General features: G+C 31.9%; 3 protein-coding genes across 5 annotated transcripts in view; 2 read left to right on the top strand and 1 right to left on the bottom strand.

Annotated features, from left to right (window-relative positions):
• The window catches only part of LOC127726325 (cyclin-G2-like), a 486,290-nt gene that overhangs the window by 340,461 nt on the left and 120,192 nt on the right, over nt 1–25,637 (bottom strand). The window lies entirely within an intron of this gene.
• The window catches only part of LOC127726321 (allene oxide synthase-lipoxygenase protein-like), a 157,400-nt gene that overhangs the window by 97,171 nt on the left and 34,592 nt on the right, over nt 1–25,637 (top strand). The window contains exon 2 of one of the 3 annotated variants that reach the window (XM_052233644.1): nt 18,402–18,879. The exons of 1 other annotated variant lie outside the window; for it this stretch is intronic. In XM_052233644.1, coding sequence (XP_052089604.1) covers nt 18,421–18,879 — 459 coding nt within the window. In that variant the 5' untranslated portion in view covers nt 18,402–18,420. The remainder of the gene's footprint in view (nt 1–18,401; nt 18,880–25,637) is intronic. One more of the 3 variants, XM_052233645.1, reaches the window with a different exon arrangement.
• LOC127726330 (uncharacterized) lies at nt 21,386–23,975 on the top strand. The gene is made up of 2 exons (XM_052233655.1): nt 21,386–21,818; nt 23,398–23,975. Exons 1-2 carry the CDS (start codon nt 21,734–21,736, stop codon nt 23,910–23,912), a joined length of 600 nt encoding a protein of 199 aa, XP_052089615.1. The 5' UTR covers nt 21,386–21,733; the 3' UTR covers nt 23,913–23,975.

Raw genomic sequence — 25,637 nt, forward strand, 5'->3', positions numbered from 1 at the left:
TTTAAGTAAACAATGCATACTGTAAACTGTGAATTTATGCTGACTCATCATAGTTTAGGCCCAGGATTTTTTTTCAATCTTCATGAAATATTTATAAAACTTCATATTTGAGTTAAATCCTTAAAAATCTCTGAGATAAACAAGATTTTGTGAAATTCTGTATGTTCTAATTTTTAACCCTATATAGGTTGCAATTCTGTAAATATAGACAATGCAATTTCCCGTAGGAACTCCCTTTGCGGCTAAAACTGTGACACTTTTACTATGAAGTTTCGTGAAAAATAATATCCTAGAAAGGAAAGTTTATATGCACTACTATTTTATTCAAAGGTCAAAATATAGGGCTGTGCGGCATATTTTCAACATTTATATGCCCTGAACTTCTAAGAGTTTAAACTTATACTAAAATTCTATACTACCCTTACCTCCATTTTTGGACCTCCTAAGAATTAAAATTTAGGCGCTACCATGTTTTTCTATACTGGTTACATTCCCAAGTGATGTCTCTATGAAATGAAACACAGAGATCATAAATGGGAACCAGTACGTTAACAAATTAACATATCTATGAATATTATATATCTCCCCAAAAGAGGCGTGGTTTGAGAAACAGCTGTATTTACAAAGTGCAACCTATACAAACATTTATTCAAATAGAAAACTCTCTAAAAACACTTTTTCTCAAAACAATACTTATTTATCAGATTTATAGCCTTAAAGAAATCACTGCATATACTCTAAGTTTCCTTTTACAGTACATTTTATACCCCTACCCCTGTTTCAATTTTTTAAAGAATTTGAAAACAAGACTTTAATAATTGCCAGCTTACCCTATGTGCATGTTTTCTGACATTAACTGTCTAAAACCTGTTTGAAACTATTCTGATAACAAATTGAAAGCATTTTAAAATACTATAAATGTAATGTTTAGTAGTTAATCATTCCAACATTCAAGATTATACAAAGTATCCAATCCTGCCTGTGTCTCCAGTCCACATCTTACTGTATGCCTATTTGTCAATGAAAGTTCACAATTTCTGCCTCAAATGGTCAGTTTAGAATTCATGTTACAACAGTATCATCCCTAACCATATATCTAACATAAGTTAGTTAATATATGAACTACAAGTGTTTAAACAAAGCCATATTTGCAAAAGTTGTATTTATGAAGATATCAGTCTGGTGCATAAATTCACTGAATGTTTGATAGAAATGACTGCTTACATCTGATTTTTGCATAACTTCCTACCACAGTTATTGTTTTCCTTACAAAAGACCTTTGAAATAATAAAAGCATAGCATTTAGAAGTTAAATTATCTGTTTTATGACCCAGGGGGAGGCATTTTTCTCTGTTTTTTGCCCCTGGGGCCTCACATTTCCTATTTTTTTTTCCCTGTTTCTAGCAATGTGGAATAATTGGTACATATTTAGGATAGAACACACTATTGTAAGTTTTATTGAGGTCTTTTTGAAATTCTAGCTTGTACTTTTTATGCCGCAGTCACAAAAAAGCACATTTAGGTGTTACGGCTTACTTTTGGGTTATCGACAGGACAAAAACACCCCAACAAAAATATTTAAGAAGGATCAATGAGTTGCAATGACTGCGAAGGGTAAATATAAGCACTTCTAAACAATTTAAATTACAAATAGGCATATATCATGAATTTATTTTTTATTCAGGGCTTTAAGTAAACAATGCATACTGTAAACTGTGAATTTATGCTGACTCATCATAGTTTAGGCCCAGGATTTTTTTTCAATCTTCATGAAATATTTATAAAACTTCATATTTGAGTTAAATCCTTAAAAATCTCTGAGATAAACAAGATTTTGTGAAATTCTGTATGTTCTAATTTTTAACCCTATATAGGTTGCAATTCTGTAAATATAGACAATGCAATTTCCCGTAGGAACTCCCTTTGCGGCTAAAACTGTGACACTTTTACTATGAAGTTTCGTGAAAAATAATATCCTAGAAAGGAAAGTTTATATGCACTACTATTTTATTCAAAGGTCAAAATATAGGGCTGTGCGGCATATTTTCAACATTTATATGCCCTGAACTTCTAAGAGTTTAAACTTATACTAAAATTCTATACTACCCTTACCTCCATTTTTGGACCTCCTAAGAATTAAAATTTAGGCGCTACCATGTTTTTCTATACTGGTTACATTCCCAAGTGATGTCTCTATGAAATGAAACACAGAGATCATAAATGGGAACCAGTACGTTAACAAATTAACATATCTATGAATATTATATATCTCCCCAAAAGAGGCGTGGTTTGAGAAACAGCTGTATTTACAAAGTGCAACCTATACAAACATTTATTCAAATAGAAAACTCTCTAAAAACACTTTTTCTCAAAACAATACTTATTTATCAGATTTATAGCCTTAAAGAAATCACTGCATATACTCTAAGTTTCCTTTTACAGTACATTTTATACCCCTACCCCTGTTTCAATTTTTTAAAGAATTTGAAAACAAGACTTTAATAATTGCCAGCTTACCCTATGTGCATGTTTTCTGACATTAACTGTCTAAAACCTGTTTGAAACTATTCTGATAACAAATTGAAAGCATTTTAAAATACTATAAATGTAATGTTTAGTAGTTAATCATTCCAACATTCAAGATTATACAAAGTATCCAATCCTGCCTGTGTCTCCAGTCCACATCTTACTGTATGCCTATTTGTCAATGAAAGTTCACAATTTCTGCCTCAAATGGTCAGTTTAGAATTCATGTTACAACAGTATCATCCCTAACCATATATCTAACATAAGTTAGTTAATATATGAACTACAAGTGTTTAAACAAAGCCATATTTGCAAAAGTTGTATTTATGAAGATATCAGTCTGGTGCATAAATTCACTGAATGTTTGATAGAAATGACTGCTTACATCTGATTTTTGCATAACTTCCTACCACAGTTATTGTTTTCCTTACAAAAGACCTTTGAAATAATAAAAGCATAGCATTTAGAAGTTAAATTATCTGTTTTATGACCCAGGGGGAGGCATTTTTCTCTGTTTTTTGCCCCTGGGGCCTCACATTTCCTATTTTTTTTTCCCTGTTTCTAGCAATGTGGAATAATTGGTACATATTTAGGATAGAACACACTATTGTAAGTTTTATTGAGGTCTTTTTGAAATTCTAGCTTGTACTTTTTATGCCGCAGTCACAAAAAAGCACATTTAGGTGTTACGGCTTACTTTTGGGTTATCGACAGGACAAAAACACCCCAACAAAAATATTTAAGAAGGATCAATGAGTTGCAATGACTGCGAAGGGTAAATATAAGCACTTCTAAACAATTTAAATTACAAATAGGCATATATCATGAATTTATTTTTTATTCAGGGCTTTAAGTAAACAATGCATACTGTAAACTGTGAATTTATGCTGACTCATCATAGTTTAGGCCCAGGATTTTTTTTCAATCTTCATGAAATATTTATAAAACTTCATATTTGAGTTAAATCCTTAAAAATCTCTGAGATAAACAAGATTTTGTGAAATTCTGTATGTTCTAATTTTTAACCCTATATAGGTTGCAATTCTGTAAATATAGACAATGCAATTTCCCGTAGGAACTCCCTTTGCGGCTAAAACTGTGACACTTTTACTATGAAGTTTCGTGAAAAATAATATCCTAGAAAGGAAAGTTTATATGCACTACTATTTTATTCAAAGGTCAAAATATAGGGCTGTGCGGCATATTTTCAACATTTATATGCCCTGAACTTCTAAGAGTTTAAACTTATACTAAAATTCTATACTACCCTTACCTCCATTTTTGGACCTCCTAAGAATTAAAATTTAGGCGCTACCATGTTTTTCTATACTGGTTACATTCCCAAGTGATGTCTCTATGAAATGAAACACAGAGATCATAAATGGGAACCAGTACGTTAACAAATTAACATATCTATGAATATTATATATCTCCCCAAAAGAGGCGTGGTTTGAGAAACAGCTGTATTTACAAAGTGCAACCTATACAAACATTTATTCAAATAGAAAACTCTCTAAAAACACTTTTTCTCAAAACAATACTTATTTATCAGATTTATAGCCTTAAAGAAATCACTGCATATACTCTAAGTTTCCTTTTACAGTACATTTTATACCCCTACCCCTGTTTCAATTTTTTAAAGAATTTGAAAACAAGACTTTAATAATTGCCAGCTTACCCTATGTGCATGTTTTCTGACATTAACTGTCTAAAACCTGTTTGAAACTATTCTGATAACAAATTGAAAGCATTTTAAAATACTATAAATGTAATGTTTAGTAGTTAATCATTCCAACATTCAAGATTATACAAAGTATCCAATCCTGCCTGTGTCTCCAGTCCACATCTTACTGTATGCCTATTTGTCAATGAAAGTTCACAATTTCTGCCTCAAATGGTCAGTTTAGAATTCATGTTACAACAGTATCATCCCTAACCATATATCTAACATAAGTTAGTTAATATATGAACTACAAGTGTTTAAACAAAGCCATATTTGCAAAAGTTGTATTTATGAAGATATCAGTCTGGTGCATAAATTCACTGAATGTTTGATAGAAATGACTGCTTACATCTGATTTTTGCATAACTTCCTACCACAGTTATTGTTTTCCTTACAAAAGACCTTTGAAATAATAAAAGCATAGCATTTAGAAGTTAAATTATCTGTTTTATGACCCAGGGGGAGGCATTTTTCTCTGTTTTTTGCCCCTGGGGCCTCACATTTCCTATTTTTTTTCCCTGTTTCTAGCAATGTGGAATAATTGGTACATATTTAGGATAGAACACACTATTGTAAGTTTTATTGAGGTCTTTTTGAAATTCTAGCTTGTACTTTTTATGCCGCAGTCACAAAAAAGCACATTTAGGTGTTACGGCTTACTTTTGGGTTATCGACAGGACAAAAACACCCCAACAAAAATATTTAAGAAGGATCAATGAGTTGCAATGACTGCGAAGGGTAAATATAAGCACTTCTAAACAATTTAAATTACAAATAGGCATATATCATGAATTTATTTTTTATTCAGGGCTTTAAGTAAACAATGCATACTGTAAACTGTGAATTTATGCTGACTCATCATAGTTTAGGCCCAGGATTTTTTTTCAATCTTCATGAAATATTTATAAAACTTCATATTTGAGTTAAATCCTTAAAAATCTCTGAGATAAACAAGATTTTGTGAAATTCTGTATGTTCTAATTTTTAACCCTATATAGGTTGCAATTCTGTAAATATAGACAATGCAATTTCCCGTAGGAACTCCCTTTGCGGCTAAAACTGTGACACTTTTACTATGAAGTTTCGTGAAAAATAATATCCTAGAAAGGAAAGTTTATATGCACTACTATTTTATTCAAAGGTCAAAATATAGGGCTGTGCGGCATATTTTCAACATTTATATGCCCTGAACTTCTAAGAGTTTAAACTTATACTAAAATTCTATACTACCCTTACCTCCATTTTTGGACCTCCTAAGAATTAAAATTTAGGCGCTACCATGTTTTTCTATACTGGTTACATTCCCAAGTGATGTCTCTATGAAATGAAACACAGAGATCATAAATGGGAACCAGTACGTTAACAAATTAACATATCTATGAATATTATATATCTCCCCAAAAGAGGCGTGGTTTGAGAAACAGCTGTATTTACAAAGTGCAACCTATAGGTCATTTTCAAAAAATGTCGAATCTTGAAATTGCAAAATTGAATAAAAGTTACTAATTTAAACCACCCTCTTCATAAGCAAATCAAAATAAACAATACTTATGGAGCAACATATTAAAAGATGTAATCTTGACAATGTCATACAAGAGTATAGTGAAACATTTTTTGATAGGTGGTGCAATATTTTGTCTCTCCTTTTACCATGTTCAAAAGAAATTTTGGGTTCTTTAGAAAAGGTTTCGATAAAATTTTAAGCTTGTTTTTCATTGCCAATAAAATGGTTTTCAAGAGTAAACACTTCTATACATTTTCATTCTGTGTAATGATAGATTATTTTTGTCAATTTTTCATGTTGTACTGAAATATACCTCTAAAAATTGTTTTCAAAGTTTATAAAAATAACCACCAGCAACGTAAGTCTAAGGTAGCAATTCAAAATGTTCAGCATTTTTTTTCTCTTTCTAATAAACCCAACATCAAGTAATTCCCTTGTATGTTGGATTACTTTTGTGGTTTTGTTTTTGATAATAGGAACGTACGTTAACGAAATTCAATACACCTAATCGCTATTTATTCCATTCCGGATAAGTTCTAAAATTACACAACTTTTTCATCCAGTTGAAGCTATCTGGGGCCCTGTTTAAACAATGCACCATGCATGATACTTTTTAATGATATCTGTTTAAAACATCGTAAATACTTCAAACAAAATATTTTTTGACTATAATTTGAGTTTCGAAAAAGTGGCTCATAATCTATCAAAGTTTCTTATTGATCGCTTTCTAAATTTTTCCCTCCCCTCAGCTCGTTACTGATGACCCTTGTTGTTTACCTGTTCAAGGCCGGTTGACCCAAACAGGAAGTTGTCTAAATGACTGTTTTTTCCGGATTGGACTAAATAGCGATAATTATAGATTATTACATGGCATTTTCCATATTGGCCCTGGTATCAGCCCTAGACTCCCATATTAAGCCAGAGGGCTTTAGCCAGAGGGCTTGATATGGGTCGTGGGCTGATACCACGGACCATATGGAAAATGACATGTAATAATCTATTTATCACATATTTTCAAGCAAGAGAAAAAAGATAGCATATACCAAATTATGTTTGATATTTTCAACAAAAATTCAAAAAAACATTTAATGAAAAAAAATTTAAAAATGTAGTGAGTTAACAAAATTCGTATCCCAGTGAGTAAACACAGTTTTGTGAAAAGTTTAACAAATAATTAACAATAAATATATTAAGTCTAATATTGTTGTAATTAATAATTTTATTGATAACAGCATAGACATGATAAAAGGGTACCCACTAAATTTTTTCACTTAATGTCTTGAATTTTCTTTACTCTTCACTGTTATGCAAGAAACGTGCTGTGTCAAATTTTTAGGATGCTTTTGTCCTTTTGAAATTATTACTGAATAGTTCCATATTCATAGGGAGATACAATTTAACGGTTGATCTAGTAGCGGTAACAGCATAGACATGCATTTAATGTACGCCGATTGAATTTAGTTTGTAGAAAAAATGACACATAAAATGACAAAGAAGCTGTAATTTTTAGTTAGAGTTTTCATTAACATTCTAAAATAGTTCTTTTTACAGATATCAAGACTATCAGAAAATTAGAAAAAAATCATTTGAAATGTGTTACCCTGACACTGCAAGCACATAAATTACGCAAAAATCGGACTTAAATATATTTTAATCTTATCAAAATAGATCTAAATCGTGTTTATTATTGATGTTCTGACTCATAAATCCTATAAACTTTCGTTTAAACACTTTCAACTGCATTTTCCATTAGAAATCAAAAAAATAAGCATAGGTGTACTGAAAATTCGACATTTTTTTTAAATGACCCCTATAAATAAAAGGGAATCTGTTTTAAACGTCATTTACACATGAACCGCTAACGGAATTTATAAAGTTTTATTTTTATTTATTTACGTAGACACAGTTTTCAAAGATGGACGGGGTGAAGTGATTAATCAATTAATTGAATACATTTATAATTAGAACCATGAGTCAGGGCGCTTTCAGAAATAAGGTCTTGAAGAAGATATACATTAATGAAAACCAGTTTGTTTGCTGAAAGCACCCAGATCTTATATTGTCCGATTTCCGTGTGATTTTTTTTACTCTTTGTTTTAACGGGGGAAAGGTGGGTAATAACTCCGGATCCACCCTCCCCGATCCATCTATAAAACATATTTATATTCATAAATCACATTAAAAAACGTGGGCTACATGTACTTCTTTTTAGTACTTTTTATGATAATACTTTTATTTAAGAAGTCTTTATTTCTTTCCATACAATTTCAAAAGTAATTTCACAGTATGCATTGTCTCGTTATTAAAGAACCATTCAAGACTGTGAATTATCTTTTTCTTTGACATTCAAACCAGTCGTAGTATACTACACCTATGATACAATTAAGTGCAATGATTTTTGAGAAATATGAATATTGTAACAAATTTTTAATTCATGTCCAACCAAACAACAAACTCTTAGAACATTACAAACGGAAATTGTTGGTGTCTGTAAAATACGTTCAATTATGTTTATAGATTATTATAACAACGAAAATATAAAAGAATAAGAATGTCCCGCTCCATATATGGTTCCGGACAGGTTTGATGTGACTAAATGCAATGGGTCATAACTGCAAATCCGATAGATTTTGACAAATTTGAGTATTCGTACCAAAACCGATTCAGAAGGGCATTGAGACCCAAAGACAAAATTCTGTCATAATTAAATGCATGGAATTATAATAATTTAGACGTAAATTGTTGCCTTGTATTCTGGTGTTTTTTTAGGTATTCGTGTCGTTGTGTTTATGTCTTAATAACGCAATAATCCATTTCTACATTGATTTCTAATTCATTTTGGATCCTGATTTCCATACAATTTGTTTTACAGAAATTCGTGATGCAACGGTGTGCAAAACATTTTACACCACTGAACTACACTGAAAACCTAAATTAGTCAATTTGACCAATTTAATTGGTCATTTTGACTGTCCTCTAGATGACAATGCACTTTAATCATTTTGACTATGCTCTTAGTCGTTTGACTAGATGGTTAGTCACATTTGACTGAGTAGGGTGGTAATTATGACTATGTTAGGAGGTCAAAATGACTATATGTTATACTCGTTATGACGAAATGGATTGTTCAATTGACTATGCACATTTGTCAGTTTGACAATTGAATGCAGTCCATATGACTTATTGAAATGGTCGAAAGTGACCATGTTGGTTAGTCAACATGATTACTGTGAATAGTCACGACTGTTAGACTTTTATTTTAATTTGTGTTGTGTTTTTTGTTCTACCATTTTACTTTGTGTGTGTTTCTATCCGTTCTGTACTTTTGTGTTTCATTTCTTCTGTTATTCTACTTTATGTTGTTTCTCTTCCATAGGATTGAAAAATGCATCTGGAATATAATATCATAAAAATACCAAAGCAGCAATACTAACAATGACAACAGTATAGGACCACAAAGTGCTCAATGTTCAAAACCTTCCTATATCTTAAGTTTCCATGTGTTACCATTACTCAGTGACATATATTAAAAGTCTAAAAATCAAATAAAGAAAATGTATTTATTATAAACTCATTGTAACATACATTATGATATCCCAACTTAAATATATATTTTATACATTTTCAGTATGTCAGAATTTGAAGTGTTTATTTAAGATATTTTGTCGGTATCAACTCTGCATGTGTCAGTGTAATATTCTCTCTGGTCAAAAATCCCTCAGCTGTGCTCATACAAATAGCAATGTCTTCATTTGCTGAAAAATATAATTATATCATTTTAGAAGCTAAAATATAACAATAAACAAGTATATCAGCCATGTTAAAAGTTAAAAGAAAAAAAAACAAGTTTTAAAATCTTTGATCTAGTGATGTAGTCACTCATCTTTTACCATTATTTTGTAATGTAAGCACCTGGATCTTGACAGCCACCCATCCTATATCACAACATTGTAATGTAAGCACCAGGATCTTGACAGCCACCCATCTTATACCACAACATTGTAATGTAAGCACCAGGATCTTGACAGCCACCCATCTTATACCACAACATTGTAATGTAAGCACCGGGATCTTGACAGCCACCCATCTTATACCACAACAGTGTGATGTAAGCACCAGGATCTTGACAGCCATCCATCTTATAACACAACATTGTAATGTAAGCACCAGGATCTTGACAGCCACCCATCCTATATAACAGCATTGTAATGTAAGCACCAGGATCTTGACAGCCACCCATCTTATAACACAACATTGTAATGTAAGCACCAGGATCTTGACAGCCACCCATCCTATATCACAGCATTGTAATGTAAGCAACAGGATCTTGACAGCCACCCTGAGGATTTTTTTTAATTTATTGTTGTGAATATCGATTGCAGTGTTTATTTTTAACAGTTTTAGTCTGATGAAAAAAAGATATCGCTAAATACTCTTTTCAATCGACAATACGTTGAATGTGTATCAAAATTGATATCCCGTATACATATCTCCCCCTTTTTAATTGTCATTACGTCAACATGTGCCGATATTACATTCATTACACTTCTCTTTCTTAAATTTAATTTTTGTAAGTTAGAATTAAAACATATATACATGATACTTACTTTAAACAATTGGTTTAATTGACAAAATAACAGTTTCGTGCCTCCTGGTTTGTTTACATCTACACGATCTAGGGAACAAAGGGAACGCGAAAGAGTGCGCGTGAAAACCGATACTCTACACCACGTGGTGCTGTGACCACTAATATAGTCAAATTGACCGCGCAGGTAGTCACAATGACTAGATTAGTAGTCATATATGCTGTTGACTACCTTTCGGCTAATATTTGACTAACTGAATAGTCATAGTGACTAATTTAAATTTTCAGTGTATTTAGCGCCAAATAACATTTTGATTCTATAAATAAGTGCAGAATTATTGAAAATCTCTCAAGTCTTTATGATATGACATATTGTATAGACTCCTGTCTATTGTTGACGACTATGAATGCCTTTAAATATCTTTTGATTATTCGTTTCCTTGGGTTGCTGGCTCATTGACGTACATGTATACACCAGATCTTGTTTTTGTTATCTTTAATAATCATATTTCACCAGCTTTCATGAACTGGCCAGTTTTTAACTTGAGATTGAAAGAAGTACATAGGAAATTTTAGATGTCATTGATTTATATGAAGCGAGCTCAGCAGTTGTGTGCATATCCTAAACAATCGTGCACACTTACTTCGACCATTCTTTTACTTGGTATTGTTATACATGTATCTGTTGTCATGGTTGTGTGTTTTATGTCTATTAATGAATTTTTTTAATTCAATACGAAAGTTATTAGCATAGATTTTTAAACCGTCGCACACTGCAGTTAATAATAAATAATAATTAAAGAACCTTAGTGAGCACGCTCACATACCCCACGTCCCCACATTGTCACTGGAGAAATAAAATAACTGTAAGAAAAAAAAATTGTATAAGAAAAAAATTGAATCATAATTTCCTGTCGATATGCACATCTACATAGTATGTCCTTATTATCTACAAAGTTTCATGAAATTCTGTTGTGTGGTTTCAGAGGAGTTGCGATGACAAACTGTTGCAGAGGTATATTGAAGCAAATAAGTTCAAAGGGGCGTAACTCCTAGAAAAAAAATTGAATCGTAATTTCCTGTCGATATGCACATCTACGTAGTATGTCCTTATTATCTAAAAAGGTTTCATGAAATTCTATTCTGTGGTTTGAGAGGAGTTGCGATGACAAAAGGTTGCAGTAGTATATTGGGCAAATAAGTTCAATGGGGCGTAACTCCTGGAAAAAAAATTGAATCGTAATTTCCTGTCGATATGCACATCTACGTAGTATGTCCTTATTATCTACAAAGTTTCATGAAATTTTGTTGTGTGGTTTCAGAGGAGTTGAGATGACAAACTGTTGCAGTAGTACATTAAAGTAAATAAGTTCAAAGGGGCGTAACTCCTAGAAAAAATATTGAATCATAATTTCCTGTTGATATGCACATCTACGTAGTATGTCCTTATTATCTACAAAGTTTCATGAAATTCTGTTGTGTGGTTTCAGATAAGTTGCGATGACAAACTGTTGCAGTGGTTTATTGAACCAAATAAGTTCAAAGGGGCGTAACTCCTAGAAAAAAAATTGAATCGTAATTTCCTGTCGATATGCACATCTACGTAGTATGTCCTTATTATCTGAAAAGGTTTCATGAAATTCTATTGTGTGGTTTGAGAGGAGTTGCGATGACAAAAGGTTGCAGTAGTATATTGAGCAAATAAGTTCAAAGGGGCGTAACTCCTGGAAAGAAAATTGAATCGAAATTTTCTGTCGATATGCACATCTACGTAGTATGTCCTTATTATCTACAAAGTTTCATGAAATTTTGTTGTGTGGTTTCAGAGGAGTTGAGATGACAAACTGTTGCAGTAGTACATTAAAGTAAATAAGTTCAAAGGGGCGTAACTCCTAGAAAAAAAATTAAATCGTAATTTCCTGTCGATATGCACAACTACATAGTATGTCCTTATTATCTAAAAAGGTTTCGTGAAATTCTGTTGTATGGTTTGAGAGGAGTTGCGATGACAAGAAACAGGACTGACGGACTGACGGACGGACAGACGGACAGACGGACGGACGGACGGACGGACGGACAGACAGACGGACAGACAGACGGACGGGTCAAAAACATTATACCCTCCGCAACTCGTTGCGTGGGGTATAATAATAATAATAATATCTTTATTTAGAGAGAGTAACTCATTTGGATTACACCAATTCTCAATAAGGCTCTCTTAATACAATAATAATTACATTAAAAATAAACAATACATATTCAATAATAATGATAAATAAAGATGTAATACAATTTAAATACAATAAACAATTATTATATATGGCATTACAGTACAAATATCATGGTAATGTTAAAAGTACATCGATTTGTAGTTATGTTTAAATTCTAATACTGTGTTTGATTTTTTAATTGAATTAGGAAGAGCATTCCATACTTTTGTTCCATTGTACGAGAAACTAGACTTATACAACTCTGTATTTGGTTTTGGAATTATAAAATTATCTGAGGACGAAAATCTCGTATTGTATTTTTGGTTTGCAGAAGCTGATAAAATAAGACTGGACATATATTCTGGAGCTAAGCCATGTTTTGCCTTATACATTAGTAATGATTTATGATAATGTATTCTTTGTGTAATCGGCACAATGTTATATTCGTGAAATAATTCGCTTGAAGGTTTGGTGTAATCATGTTCGTCTAAAATTATTCTTGCTGCATGCCCTCTTTTGCAGTTTTAGTAAACTATCTAATAGAAAGTTATTACAGTTTCTCCATATTGAACAACAATAATCTAAGTGAGGTAAAACGTAAGCGTTATAGAACATGTGTCTAGCTTTGTGATTTAAATATTTCTTTATCCTTTTTAGTAAAGCTAAAGAAGACTTAACCCTTTTTATGATATAATCAATATGAGAAGACCAGGATAGAGATGCATCAACAAAAATACCTAGAACCTTTTCACATGTACTTTCTTTAATTTGTTGTCCATTCATAGCAATATTAATGTTTTCATTTGATGTAACTGAAAGCTTCTGTTTAGAGCCAATACATATAGCCTTCGTTTTAGATACATTTACAGCCATTTTATTGTCATCACACCAGCGAAAAATATCTTGTAAAACCGTATTAAGTTTATGACTGATACAACTTTTATTTTGTCCAATGACTGATATGGTGCTATCATCAGCAAATAAATCGGTGTTATGATTAGGATTAGACAAAGGAAGATCATTTATAAAAATTAAAAACAACACAGGTCCTAAAACGGATCCTTGAGGTACACTGGTTTTTTGTTTTTGTAAGTCTGAAAATGTATTTGAAATAGATACCATCTGATATTTGTCAGCCAAATATGATGTAAACCATCGTAGCGAAGTATAAGCAAATTTGTATTTGTTTAATTTTTGAATAAGCAGTTCATGATTGAGAAGATCAAAGGCTTTTGCTAGATCTAGAAATACTGCCCCAACAAGATCGCCATCATCAATGGCTTTAAGTCATTTATCCAATAAAGCTGTTAACGCAGTTTGACAAGAATGGTTTGCGCGAAAGCCTGACTGCATTCTATACAATAAGTTGTATTTATTAAGATACTTTACTAAGTGTGTTTTCATATGTTTTTCGAGGATTTTAGAAATGAGTGGTAAAATTACAATTGGTCTGTAATTAAAAACATCCTGTTTTGAACCTTTGTTCTTATAAACTGGTATGACTTTTGCCAGTTTAAATGAAGATGGAAAAATACATTTTTTAATACTTAAGTTAAAAATATGACAAAGTGGTAGTGAAATAGCAAATAGTTACTTGCTACAGACCCCAAAAAATTGACAGAAATGACTCGGATTAGACTTAAAAAGATCGCGCGACAATAAATCGGCTTTTCCCTTTTAATTTAAAGAGGGTGTATCGCTCCTACAGCTGTTAATGACTTTATACCAGTCTTCACTATGATTATGTAACCAGAGATCATGAGTTGCCTTCCAAAATTAATTACTGTACCAGTCCGGATTTGAACCTGTGACCCTTTGCATAGTAAGCCAGTGCTCTACCAACTCAGCTAAACGAGTAATCCACAAACATATTGTTACGTATCTACTAGGTAAAGGGAAGCACGGCTACACTCCCCCAACTCAAGAGTCCTTATGACATACCGATGATATCGACATAACCTACCCTGGCTGTAGTATTACTTCTTACCACCCTAGGTTTTTAGTTGGGCGCGAATTAAAACCAGAAAACATTTGTAAGATCCAAAATGAATTACCACGGAAAATTTGTCTGTTATAAAAATATTATGATGGCCTTTTTGGAAACCAGAAACATACAACTGATTAATTTGCAATAAAAATGAATTAAACTAAAATCATTATTTCCAACAACTCTAAGAGATGATCCACCTAATTTATCTCGTTAGGCATAGAATATTTGAAGTAGTAGACAAATGCTAAAAACAAACAAGTTAATTAAACGTTAACACGTCAAATGAACTCAAATCAAAGAAGGTGTCATAATTTCAAGTACGTTATCACATTTATTTACTGTTTATTTCATGTGCTCTTTATTTATTATTTGTAAACATCGTTTTAAACAGATCGTATCATTTAAAATCATCATCCATATTGGTCTAAAAGAAAAGGCATATTAGAAAAAAATATTTAGGTGTATTTGAATTATATGATATGTTTGCAATGTTAACTTTGAGTATTAATTAATCTATTATTTGATTTTGTGTATTTATTCAACTTACATTGAAATGCACATTGTAATATTTATATAATATGGCACGATGTATGTGCAGTACAAGAACACATCACAATTGTTTTCCATAACAGTATGACTATCAATCTTTCAAATTAAAACTGATTTACCTGAATAATAATGTAGATAATGGTAAAATACAATATATTCCAAAATTTATTGAAACAACCGATATTCGGAAACACATGTAGGAAATTGTTAATAGGTTATAAACCATCCCAATCTCGGATGAGCAATGAAATTACGATAACAACGCCAGATGATATAAATACTTTGTTATAATATAATGGCATTATTTATCTATTGGTGTTATATTAATATTTTTGTAAAAGACTAACAATATGCAGTTTTGTCTACCTGAAGAATTCCTGAACTTCTGGTACTAATGAAACAGGGACCTTCACTGAGATAGCTGTGTCAGTGGAGTAATTGTTAACAGCGTGTGCAATATTGTTGTTGAATAAAAAAATATTGTGAAAGAGCTAAATAAAGATCATAAAATTTATAATACTGTTGTAAAGTGACTTCTCTTTTGGAAACTGATATTTCAAAGAGAGAAGTGGTGAGACTTAAAAGAGAAATGTTCGTTCACTCATGGCACTATAATGTTTGTTTTTTACAATAATTATTTTATATAAAGGGCCATATGCTCTAGGTAAATAAAATTCAAATGCATTTAATGTTTCAAAAAATTAAATCCTAACTGGAATTTGCTGTGCACTTTTTTCCGTTCTTGCAGAAGATAATAAAATTATCAAAGTTTCATTTGATATGGCCCACCCAGTGGCAGTTATAATTTCCAATTATTATCCTGTATCTTTTGTCCCTCTATTGTCTATGCCAATCAATACAGTTCACTTCAATTATTACCTATAATGAAGTTCTCAAACCTCTTTCCCAAACTTTGTTTATTTTAGCACCTTTTGAAGGAACGTAAAAAAGTGCACTGCAACATCCAGTTAAATTTTTAATTTTCTAACCCATAAAATGCATTTGAATTTTATTTATCTAGGGCATGCTATGCCTAAAAACTTTTCCAAATACACAAGTTTGTCTGTATTCAGAGTAAATTTTGAGGTGAAAACACAACCATTTTAGCCAAATGGTCCACATGAACCTTAATGGCCTCTCACAAATACTGTCGATTTCTATTAAATGCTATGTGGAGACTTCATGAAACCTATAAAGAACTTTTTTTTCTAATTTTGTTTTCTTTAGCGATAGTACCCAACCAACAGCTGTAGCAACCGTAGTAGTGTGACAGATAATTGACATAAATTTTGGCAAATATCTGTCACAATAGCAGCTAGCTTCCTGTAGTAGCAAGCAAATGTCTTTGCTTAACAAATTATTTTCCGTTTTTTTAATATTTCCTTGTTCAAGTTAGAGATCCTCCTCTTGATAGCTGCACTTATTTGTATGTCTAGGATTTTTTTTCGGAGTAATCGGTGTTAGTGATGGATGTTGTACTGTGCGGTATCTTTTAACGATTCTTGCTATACTTTTTTATGTATAAGGTGAATTGCGACTTAAAATCTGTCGAATCTGTCGAGGGTTAAGTTTCACATCTATATATGCAAGATATTTTCTTTGAATTAATACAGTGTTTAGGTACAAAAATTAAAAATTGCCTATGTTTCGTCATGGATTCCTGACTAAGTACGTGAGTTTATCCTAGTGCATGTGACTTAACGTTTCATCGATGTATTATCTGATAATACAGACTGGTTTTGACGAAAGGTTTAGGCTAGCTTTACTTTTGTTTTATTCATCTACTTTTTGATTCTGTCAAGCAGGTTCAACTATGTTTAGGATAAACAAAAGACGAAAAACGGGTTAAGATATTTTTTAGCATACTCTAATTTTTTATCATAAAAGACACTATTTCTGTTTCTATGGGCTCGCACACCAGTATATCCGCATAGGTACAACCGGAACATCTCTCAATTCTTGTGCACGGGGATATATTACAATTTTTGGATCTCTGTCCTTTGGTAACGATATTTTCTCAAAATGTGGTTCACAACTGTCAAGCGTTGCTAAAGGATAATTTTCAGCTGTAATTGTAGAAAGAGTAAGAAGTTAAAACATTTTATTGGAAATCTTTATTCAAAGTTTTTTTGTCTTATGTATTGATAATTTTTCGAGGAAGTAATATTCAAAGCTCTATTTTGATCATTTTCAAATGTATAGATTTGATATCATTGTAACAATTTAAGTTTTTTTTGTTGTTTTTTTTTTTACTTTTGTTATTAACCCATAATATTTACCTAAGATGTAGTTAAGAAAAAAGAACACAATTAATGATAAACAGCTGTGCTAAGATCACATCAAATACTACACTGCTCTTCGTATGCGTTGTGAAATTATTGTCAGCTTAATTTCTATATTGTAGAAGGCATTTATTCAGAAAACAGTAAAATAACACTGCGGAAAAACTTGCAATGAATACCCGTACAAAACAAAATTTCCTTTTGATATCTTAGTGTATTTGATGGTTAAATTTTCATTACTTTGTGAAATAGATCTGTTTGTTTTTCAAACCGAACGGGTGCTATCTTTCATCAATTACAACCATGTAAATTTGTAGTTTGATCCAAACACACCTTGAGCTGTTGTGCAACATTTGGTGTGTGACATTTAAAAATATTACCTACATTCTGACAGTAAAGTAGTGTTACTCTAAAACGACAAAACTGTTGTTATTTTTTTCAAAATCGAAAGGTAGCCAGCTATCTTCCAAAGATTCAAATATTCCTTTCATTAACGTTTCGTGAATCTTTGTAACAGCATTCTCTAGTTTTTTAAACCCACTTTACAAGGACATGAAGAAATTTGATACTCATGAACTTATAATGTAGTTACGATTCCAAGGTACATGTATATATTTAAATTATTCCTACCGCATGTTTTATGCTTATGATAGCCTATTTGCCATAGTCATTTTCAACGTTTTACGTTTATAGAAACTTAACCAGCGAAAAAGTACAAGATATAATTGTTTACCATATTCGTTTATATGTTATACATATTGTTAAAGAGAGGCGAATGATACAAACGTGATTTGTAAACTATACAATATTTTGATTTTGTTATTTATAAATAATAGATAACTAAATGTACAGACACAATTATATGATATCATACACGGTTTGTTAAATCTTGTAAACACTTACAAAAAATGTATGCCTTTTCAAGCGAATCATGCGTTACATTTTTAAGAGTTTTTTTACATAGGGTAATGTTGATTACTCTTGCATGTCAAATATACACATTCTTATTTTGTTTGTTACTTTAATGTACAGGTGATCAACGTTCGGTAAAATGGTTTCCTATAAGATAACGGTTAAAACTGGAGACAAAAAGGGAGCAGGAACGGATGCTAATGTTTATCTAATACTTCATGGAAAAGGTACCCAGACAAACAAGCAGACTCTTGATACCTTTTTTAAAAATGATTTCGAAAGAGGTAATATTGATAACTATTCTGTTGATTCTGAAGTCAACATACCAGAAGTGCAAAGAATTGAGTTGTGGCGAGACGCATATGGTTTGTTCAGCAACTGGTATTTAGATTGGATTGAAGTTACCAATTTGGCAACCAACATCACATCAATATTCCCAGCAATGAAATGGATCAAAGAGAACCAGCGTTACTTTTTCAATCACATTGACACATGTTTGCCACAAGACGATCCATTCAAAGAAATGAGAATGGTAGAGCTTCAGAACATACAGAGAGATTATCAGCTTCAAGTTAAGGTACCTGGATTACCTGCTCAGGTAAGAATACAGTAAAATGAACTGAACACTTTATAAATTTCATGAATTTTTCACCAAATACTTCATTTTGACGTTTAACACCACCATTTCTTGAAAGTTACATCCAGAAATGACGTATACAAACATAACGAAACATACCTACCTCATATTTGTATATCCATATCTGCTTTTTTTTAATAAAAGTTGTACCTAACGTCAGTATCAAATTTGCAATACATTAACACATTTTTCAAATTAGGTTATCTCCATTTTGCCAGAAATAAAAATCACAAGAAAATACGTTTTATCGACCACCACAAATGGAAATAAAAACTGTAATTTTGCGATCTTTTTATAACTGAAAAATCTTTGACGGGATTCATTTCGCAAAAAATGAAACCTTGCATTCTAAAGTTTACAAGCATGATTTATGTTCAGCTTTTTGTAAAATCGCAATAATTCATCTCGAATGTAGGGCCATTGTTCAGCAATTGCAATAAAAAATGAACGAAAAACCGAATAAATACCGTATTTTGCTTCTATACATCTTTACGTCTGTAACCTGATGAAAAGATACTGAGTGCATTGTGCCTCTATATTATATTTACCATTGAATTTAGGTGTTCAGACATGGACCTTTCCTCTAACCAAAATTATGTACTTTAATTTTTGTCTATATTTTAAGTAAATCTTTGCAGTACTTTACTTTTGTGGTATTTATTCACACTTTCAATAATTGAGATTATACAAAGTGAAAGCATTTTACAGTTCGGGGGCTTTTTAAAATGTCGGTCTGTTACGATTCATTAAGTTACACAACTAAAAATTAAAACCTGCACAAAGTTGTTTTAAATCTGTTTAGAATTATACCTTTAGCTAGACAATATAGAATCAATTTTTATGTTGGTACATGTAACAGTAACATCCCGGAGTAAACAGCTGGTAGTGTATGTACAGCGTCGTTAATAAAAATCATGCTAAATACGTACCGATTATCAGATTGTCTGCATATTGATATTTATAGAATAACTAATCGAACAACACATTAATTCACGAATGCGCGTAGCGCATGAGTTAATTATCAGTGTTGTTCGGTCACGAGTTAATTTTTTTTTCGATATTTGAATTCTTTGATTAGTTATTCTTTTTATTACATTGGCAAAGGACTTTTTTTAATGAAATTAATGTAGAAAATGTAAGGAACTATATCTTTTTTCTACGCATTCACAATTTGTTTTGATCCGACGTTATCGACGTCATGACAACGCATATTGTTGTATGACGTCAGAGAGTGAAATAACCACGTTTATTTCACATGTGAAATTATCGGTTTTTATTTGACTGGGAAATCAATGTAATTCATTGCTACCAATGTAATAATGTAAAATATCAGCTGCGAGTCACAACATGAAGCGTTTGGTCGAGTGAGCGCAGCGAACGAGTCCAAAAAGGCTTCATATTGTGTCGAGCTGAGCTGATATTTTACAATATTAATACGCAGATAACCAAATATTCGATTTATCGGGTTGTATTTGCGTATTTTGCATGATAGAAACAAGTGTTTCTTTTTTTCACCAGCAAACCGGAAGATGACTTGACAAATTCGGGTTAAACTTATCAACGTCGGTTCATTTATTATGAAGTCGGTGATATGTCCGGGTCAAAGTTATCATGGCCAGGTCAACGTATTTAACGTCACAAAGCCGTCATATGTAATTTTATCAATAGCTGAGCAGATTTATATAGTCAGTGGGACGACCGATAATGCATACTACCAGTTTCATACTGTCAATAATCATTTACCATTTACTCACTCAAACATAGTAATGCTACCTACATATTGTATAGGCTACATGTGTTTGATTTAAGTGTATTTCCTTCAAATAATTTAACATGCTACTATTTATACCCAGAAACATGACGTTTGCATATAGTTGTTGCCTAGGATAATTCACAAGTTTGGGATACTAAAAATGTATCTTACACTAACAGAAAACCATGGTATTGCCTAGAAATTAGCAACGGTTACAAAACCTACCAAAATCCAAACCCGATTATCCCATGAGATCTACGGAAAGATCGAAAATATCTAAAACAGTAAAACAGGCATGATATCATAGTTTATTTACTTGGGTGGATAGTTGACTCGTTGGCAATCATACCACATCTCCTTTTTTAAAGGCAGTGCTTTAATGCCTTTCTAGTTGTCGTGTTAATATTTCTTTCCGCGATATCCAACTTATCTACGTGGGGGGTCATTTAGCTCCAAGTAGATCCGGAAAATGTTGATTCTCTCCTCTTCTTATTGTGGTATAAAATGTTTTTTGTCTCATTTCATTTACATTGGGAAATAGAGAAACGATCATTGTGCTTTGTTAGTTTTAAAAACTTTTGATATATTTGTATTTTACATTATAAGCAGTCAACCGATTGACAAACTAGAATTATTTGAATTCCGTGTGGAAAGAGCTCGGGTTAATTTCGAGTATTTTCTGCAATCCAGATGTTTATAAATCATTTCAGTCGTTGATATAATAATTAAAGGTCGACTGAACATGAATTATATTATACAATTTAAAGCGCATTTCTGTTTATGCACGCGAACCCGTCTAACGTTATTGTTATTTCGCAGTTATATAAAGTAGCAAATTATCGTTCCTGAATAGGTGGCGCCGTGGTAGCCGATCCTGTACTTCAACTTCCGGTTTCTGCACTGTGCAACTATTACAGTTGCATTTTTAATTAACGATGCAAAGTACTTGTTGTTGTGTACCTGGATGTCATTTAAGAGGAGGACATGCATTTCCAAATGACTTAAAAAGAAGGAAAAGTTGGATCAACGCCATGGCCCATACGCAGATTGGACGAGAACACGATGAAATCGTGGAGTCCATCTCAATCAGCTGTTGTTTGCAAGGCACATTTTACTGAAAAAGACTACGTGCAGGAAACTATTCATGGTAAAACTCTATTTTCTTTTAAAAATATATAGTTATATATGTAATCGCCATGCGAATAAACCAAAGTCAGTTTACAACCGCAATTATCGTTTTAGAATAAAAGGGGGTGGTTAATTCAAGACGTCATAATTTTTTGGATAACGATTCAATGTGATCTGTTTGAGATTTTTTGGTGCTTGCTACAATTATAATGATTTCTTACAAGAGGTATATCATACTGAGAATTATTTTAGCAGTAATAATGCTTATGTAGTAATGACAGGAATGCATAAGCTATGTCTCATAGACTTTCTTGAAAAATATCAATGACAATGTTAACAGGAACAAAACAATGACATGCTCTCATCTATATTATAGTTATTTAGGTACAAACAATGTATGTTTGTTGCATACGTCTCTCATTGTTTGTCCTTTGGATTTACATAACAATTTTAACATACATTTTGATGTACATTGAATCAGGCTAACATAGTTTTATCCAGATTGTAATGAATAAATCTAGTTAATATTTTGCCAGGTTACGAGTACAAAGGAATTATAGTTATCTCGTACCATTGTAACTCGTACCAATGTCAACTCGTACCACTAAACAAAAACTCGTTCCAATGCAAACTCGTACCACTGCTAACTCGTACCACGGTAAATTCATACCATTGTAAAATTCAAATGGTGTTTAATGATGAATATATACTTTAATTTCACTCAATACCTCTTAAGTCTGTAAAATGTATATAATTTGAAATTACAATAACCAATTTGTAGCTAATTTTCCTTGTCTAATTGGATAGAGAAAACCGTGGCAGATTGGCTTTGTTGTCTCCCTTGAATAGACTCTTTTTTAAACTTTTACTGACAACTATTTGATTTAATTTTTAATCATTCCAAATCAGTAACATTGAATAGATTTGGGTATTTTTCTATTGTTTCTAAAAGGAATTTTATATAATGAAAGAATTTATTGATTGTGTTTTAAAGGTTTAAAATTGTTTATGACCAACAGTTAGAAAGTATGAAATTTATTTTTATACAATATTCAGCACATTTCAGCAGAATATGACCATGCTTATATGATTATACAAGTTGATTAGTTAAAGATAAAAAAAAACCAAGTTGATTAGTTAATAATCAACCAATAATCACACAATCAAAGGAATTTAATATATCTATTAGCATGGTAATTAAGAAATTACATTTGTATTTTTGTCTAAGTTTTCATTAAAATCTGGTATAAATTTCAAAGATATTTTAATTTTTTGTATAAAGATTAAAAAAAAAATAATCATAAAACATTTGTATTTTTGTCTAAGTTTTCATTAAAATCTAGTATAAAATTCAAGTAATTCAACTTTTTTTATTTAGTTTACAAAAAAAAAAAATCATAAAACTTTCGTATTTTTGAATATATTTTTAATGGTACGAGTTTGCAGTGGTACGAGTTCTGATTGGTACGACTTCCCAGTGGTATTTACGTGGTACGAGTTTACAATGGTACGAGTTAACTTGCTTCTGTACAAAGTATGCATTGCTAATGGAAGTTCATTTAATTATCCAAAAACTAATGTTTTATAACCTTTTTCAGGGCACAAACCCACCATACAGAGACTTAAGTCTACTGCCAATCCCAGCCTATTTTCCTGGACCAAGCAAGAGACTGAATCGTCCGCAAAAAGAAAAATCAGGGCAGTTTCCTGTGAAAACAAAAGAACTAAACTTGATGAATATTGTAGTAGAAATCTAGAGGAAAGTTTTGATTGTAAAGTTGGTTTTCCTGAAGAAGTAATTCATACTGCAGACAGGATTTATGACTGTCCACCACCAACTGCCGAGCTAATGTTGAGCTTCACAGATGGAATTACGCAAACACCATCAATGCCTATATTTTCAGCAGAGAATTTTGAAATGAAGACACGTGACACAGCCATGCATTTTTATACCGGTTTAGAGTTGTATACTAAATTTTTATTTGTTTTGACCACACTTGGTCCAACAGCACATTGTTTGAGATACATATATTTTCAAATTGATAGGGTGTCATTTGAAAATCAGTTTTTTTATGACTTTGATGAAATTGATGCATTATACAACCAACTTTGAACTGTCTAGATTCTAGATTGAAACTAGTGTTAAGAATATTGTGTAAACATGGATTGTTTTTAGTGGTTTAGTCAGGTATTTTTCGCCATCCAACTTAGAATTAAAGTTTCCTACAACTTGGATTATTATTGACAGCACAGAATATCCCGTGATAAAACCTAAAGCTCCTAGAGCTCAGGCAACCTTTTCATCATATAAAAACAGAAACACTGAAAATACTTGTATGTTCGACACCTGGTGGTTTAGTCAACTATGTCTCTAATGCATATGTTGGTTGTACCAGTGACTGTGAAATAGTTGAAAGATGTAGAATAGTTCAATTATGTGATCCAGGTGACAGTGTGATGGCAGACAAAGGTTTAAATGTGCAAGATTTGTTTGCTCATTTTTTTCAAAAAAAGAAACAGAATTAGTTCCAAAACTCTTATACGGGATAGAAAAGTCTCCAATTAACACGTGCACATAGAGCTAATTATTGGACTTGGCAAAACATACAAAATTCTAATAAATCCTATGAATGGAACTGAAACAAAACTTTCATCTGAAATAACATTTAGTTGTTTTATGTTGTGTAATTTTAGAACTTGTATTGTGCCAAAGGATGCATAAATAAAAGTGACGCAATGAAGTTTGTTCTGATATATATATATAAATATTATTTACAATTACATGCACATGTAAATTGTAATGCATATAAAAATAAGGAGATGTGGTATGATATTCAGTGAGTTTATCGAACCAAAGTGCATAAGAAATGGGTTAAGCAGTTACAGGTGTTACTGTCACCATACAATCTCCAACAATTAGAAAAACTTGTACCGTGTAAATAATTTCAGAGATCTTACAACTAAGTTTTGTTGTCTCACCTTGACTTTGGTGAATTGTTTATATCTGTTGATGTAAATATAAAAAAGAAGATGTGGTATGATTGCCAATGAGACAACTCTCCACAAGAGACCAAATGACACAGAAATTAACAGCTATAGGTCACAGTACGGCCTTCAACAATGAGCAAAGCACATACCGCACAGTGAGCTATAAAAGGCCCCGAAATGACAATGTAAAACAATTCAAACAAGAAAACTAACGGCCTAATTTATGTACAAAAAATGAACGAATAACAAATATGCAACACATAAACGACAACCACTGAATTACAGGCTCCTGACTTGGGACAGGCACATACATGTACATACAGAATGTGGCAGGGTTAAACATGTTCGCGGGATCCCAACCCACCCCCTAACCTGGGACAGTGGTGTAACAGTACAATATAAGAGCGAACTATAAAAATCAGTTGAAAGAGGCTTAACTCATCAGATGGATAAATACAAATACAAGTGGACGTGGCCGGGTAGTTGTACATCCAAACAACAAAAAGACACTAAGTACAGATCTGAGAGTACTCGCATTTACTGACAGCTAGTTCAAAGCCACAAACAACTGATAAAAAAATCTTGCATCTAAGACTAAATTATCAATCTGTAAGCTCCCTTTAGAATTTTATAAATTTTAGATTTTACATTATTGAGTTATGGGGTTTTATTCATTAAAAAGGGGGGGGATTTTCCAGTTTTTGGACAACTCAAAAATGCTTTAAGCAGTTCGCATGAAACTTTGGTGAATTATTTATAGCTATTGATGTAATCTCCCTATTGATTTTCATAAATTTCAAATATGACATTGAGAAGAAATTGAACTTTATTTGTTTATAGTCTGGCAACA

Source organism: Mytilus californianus, unplaced genomic scaffold, assembly GCF_021869535.1.
Source record: "Mytilus californianus isolate M0D057914Y unplaced genomic scaffold, xbMytCali1.0.p SCAF_17, whole genome shotgun sequence".
Taxonomy (NCBI): Eukaryota; Metazoa; Mollusca; class Bivalvia; order Mytilida; family Mytilidae; genus Mytilus; species Mytilus californianus.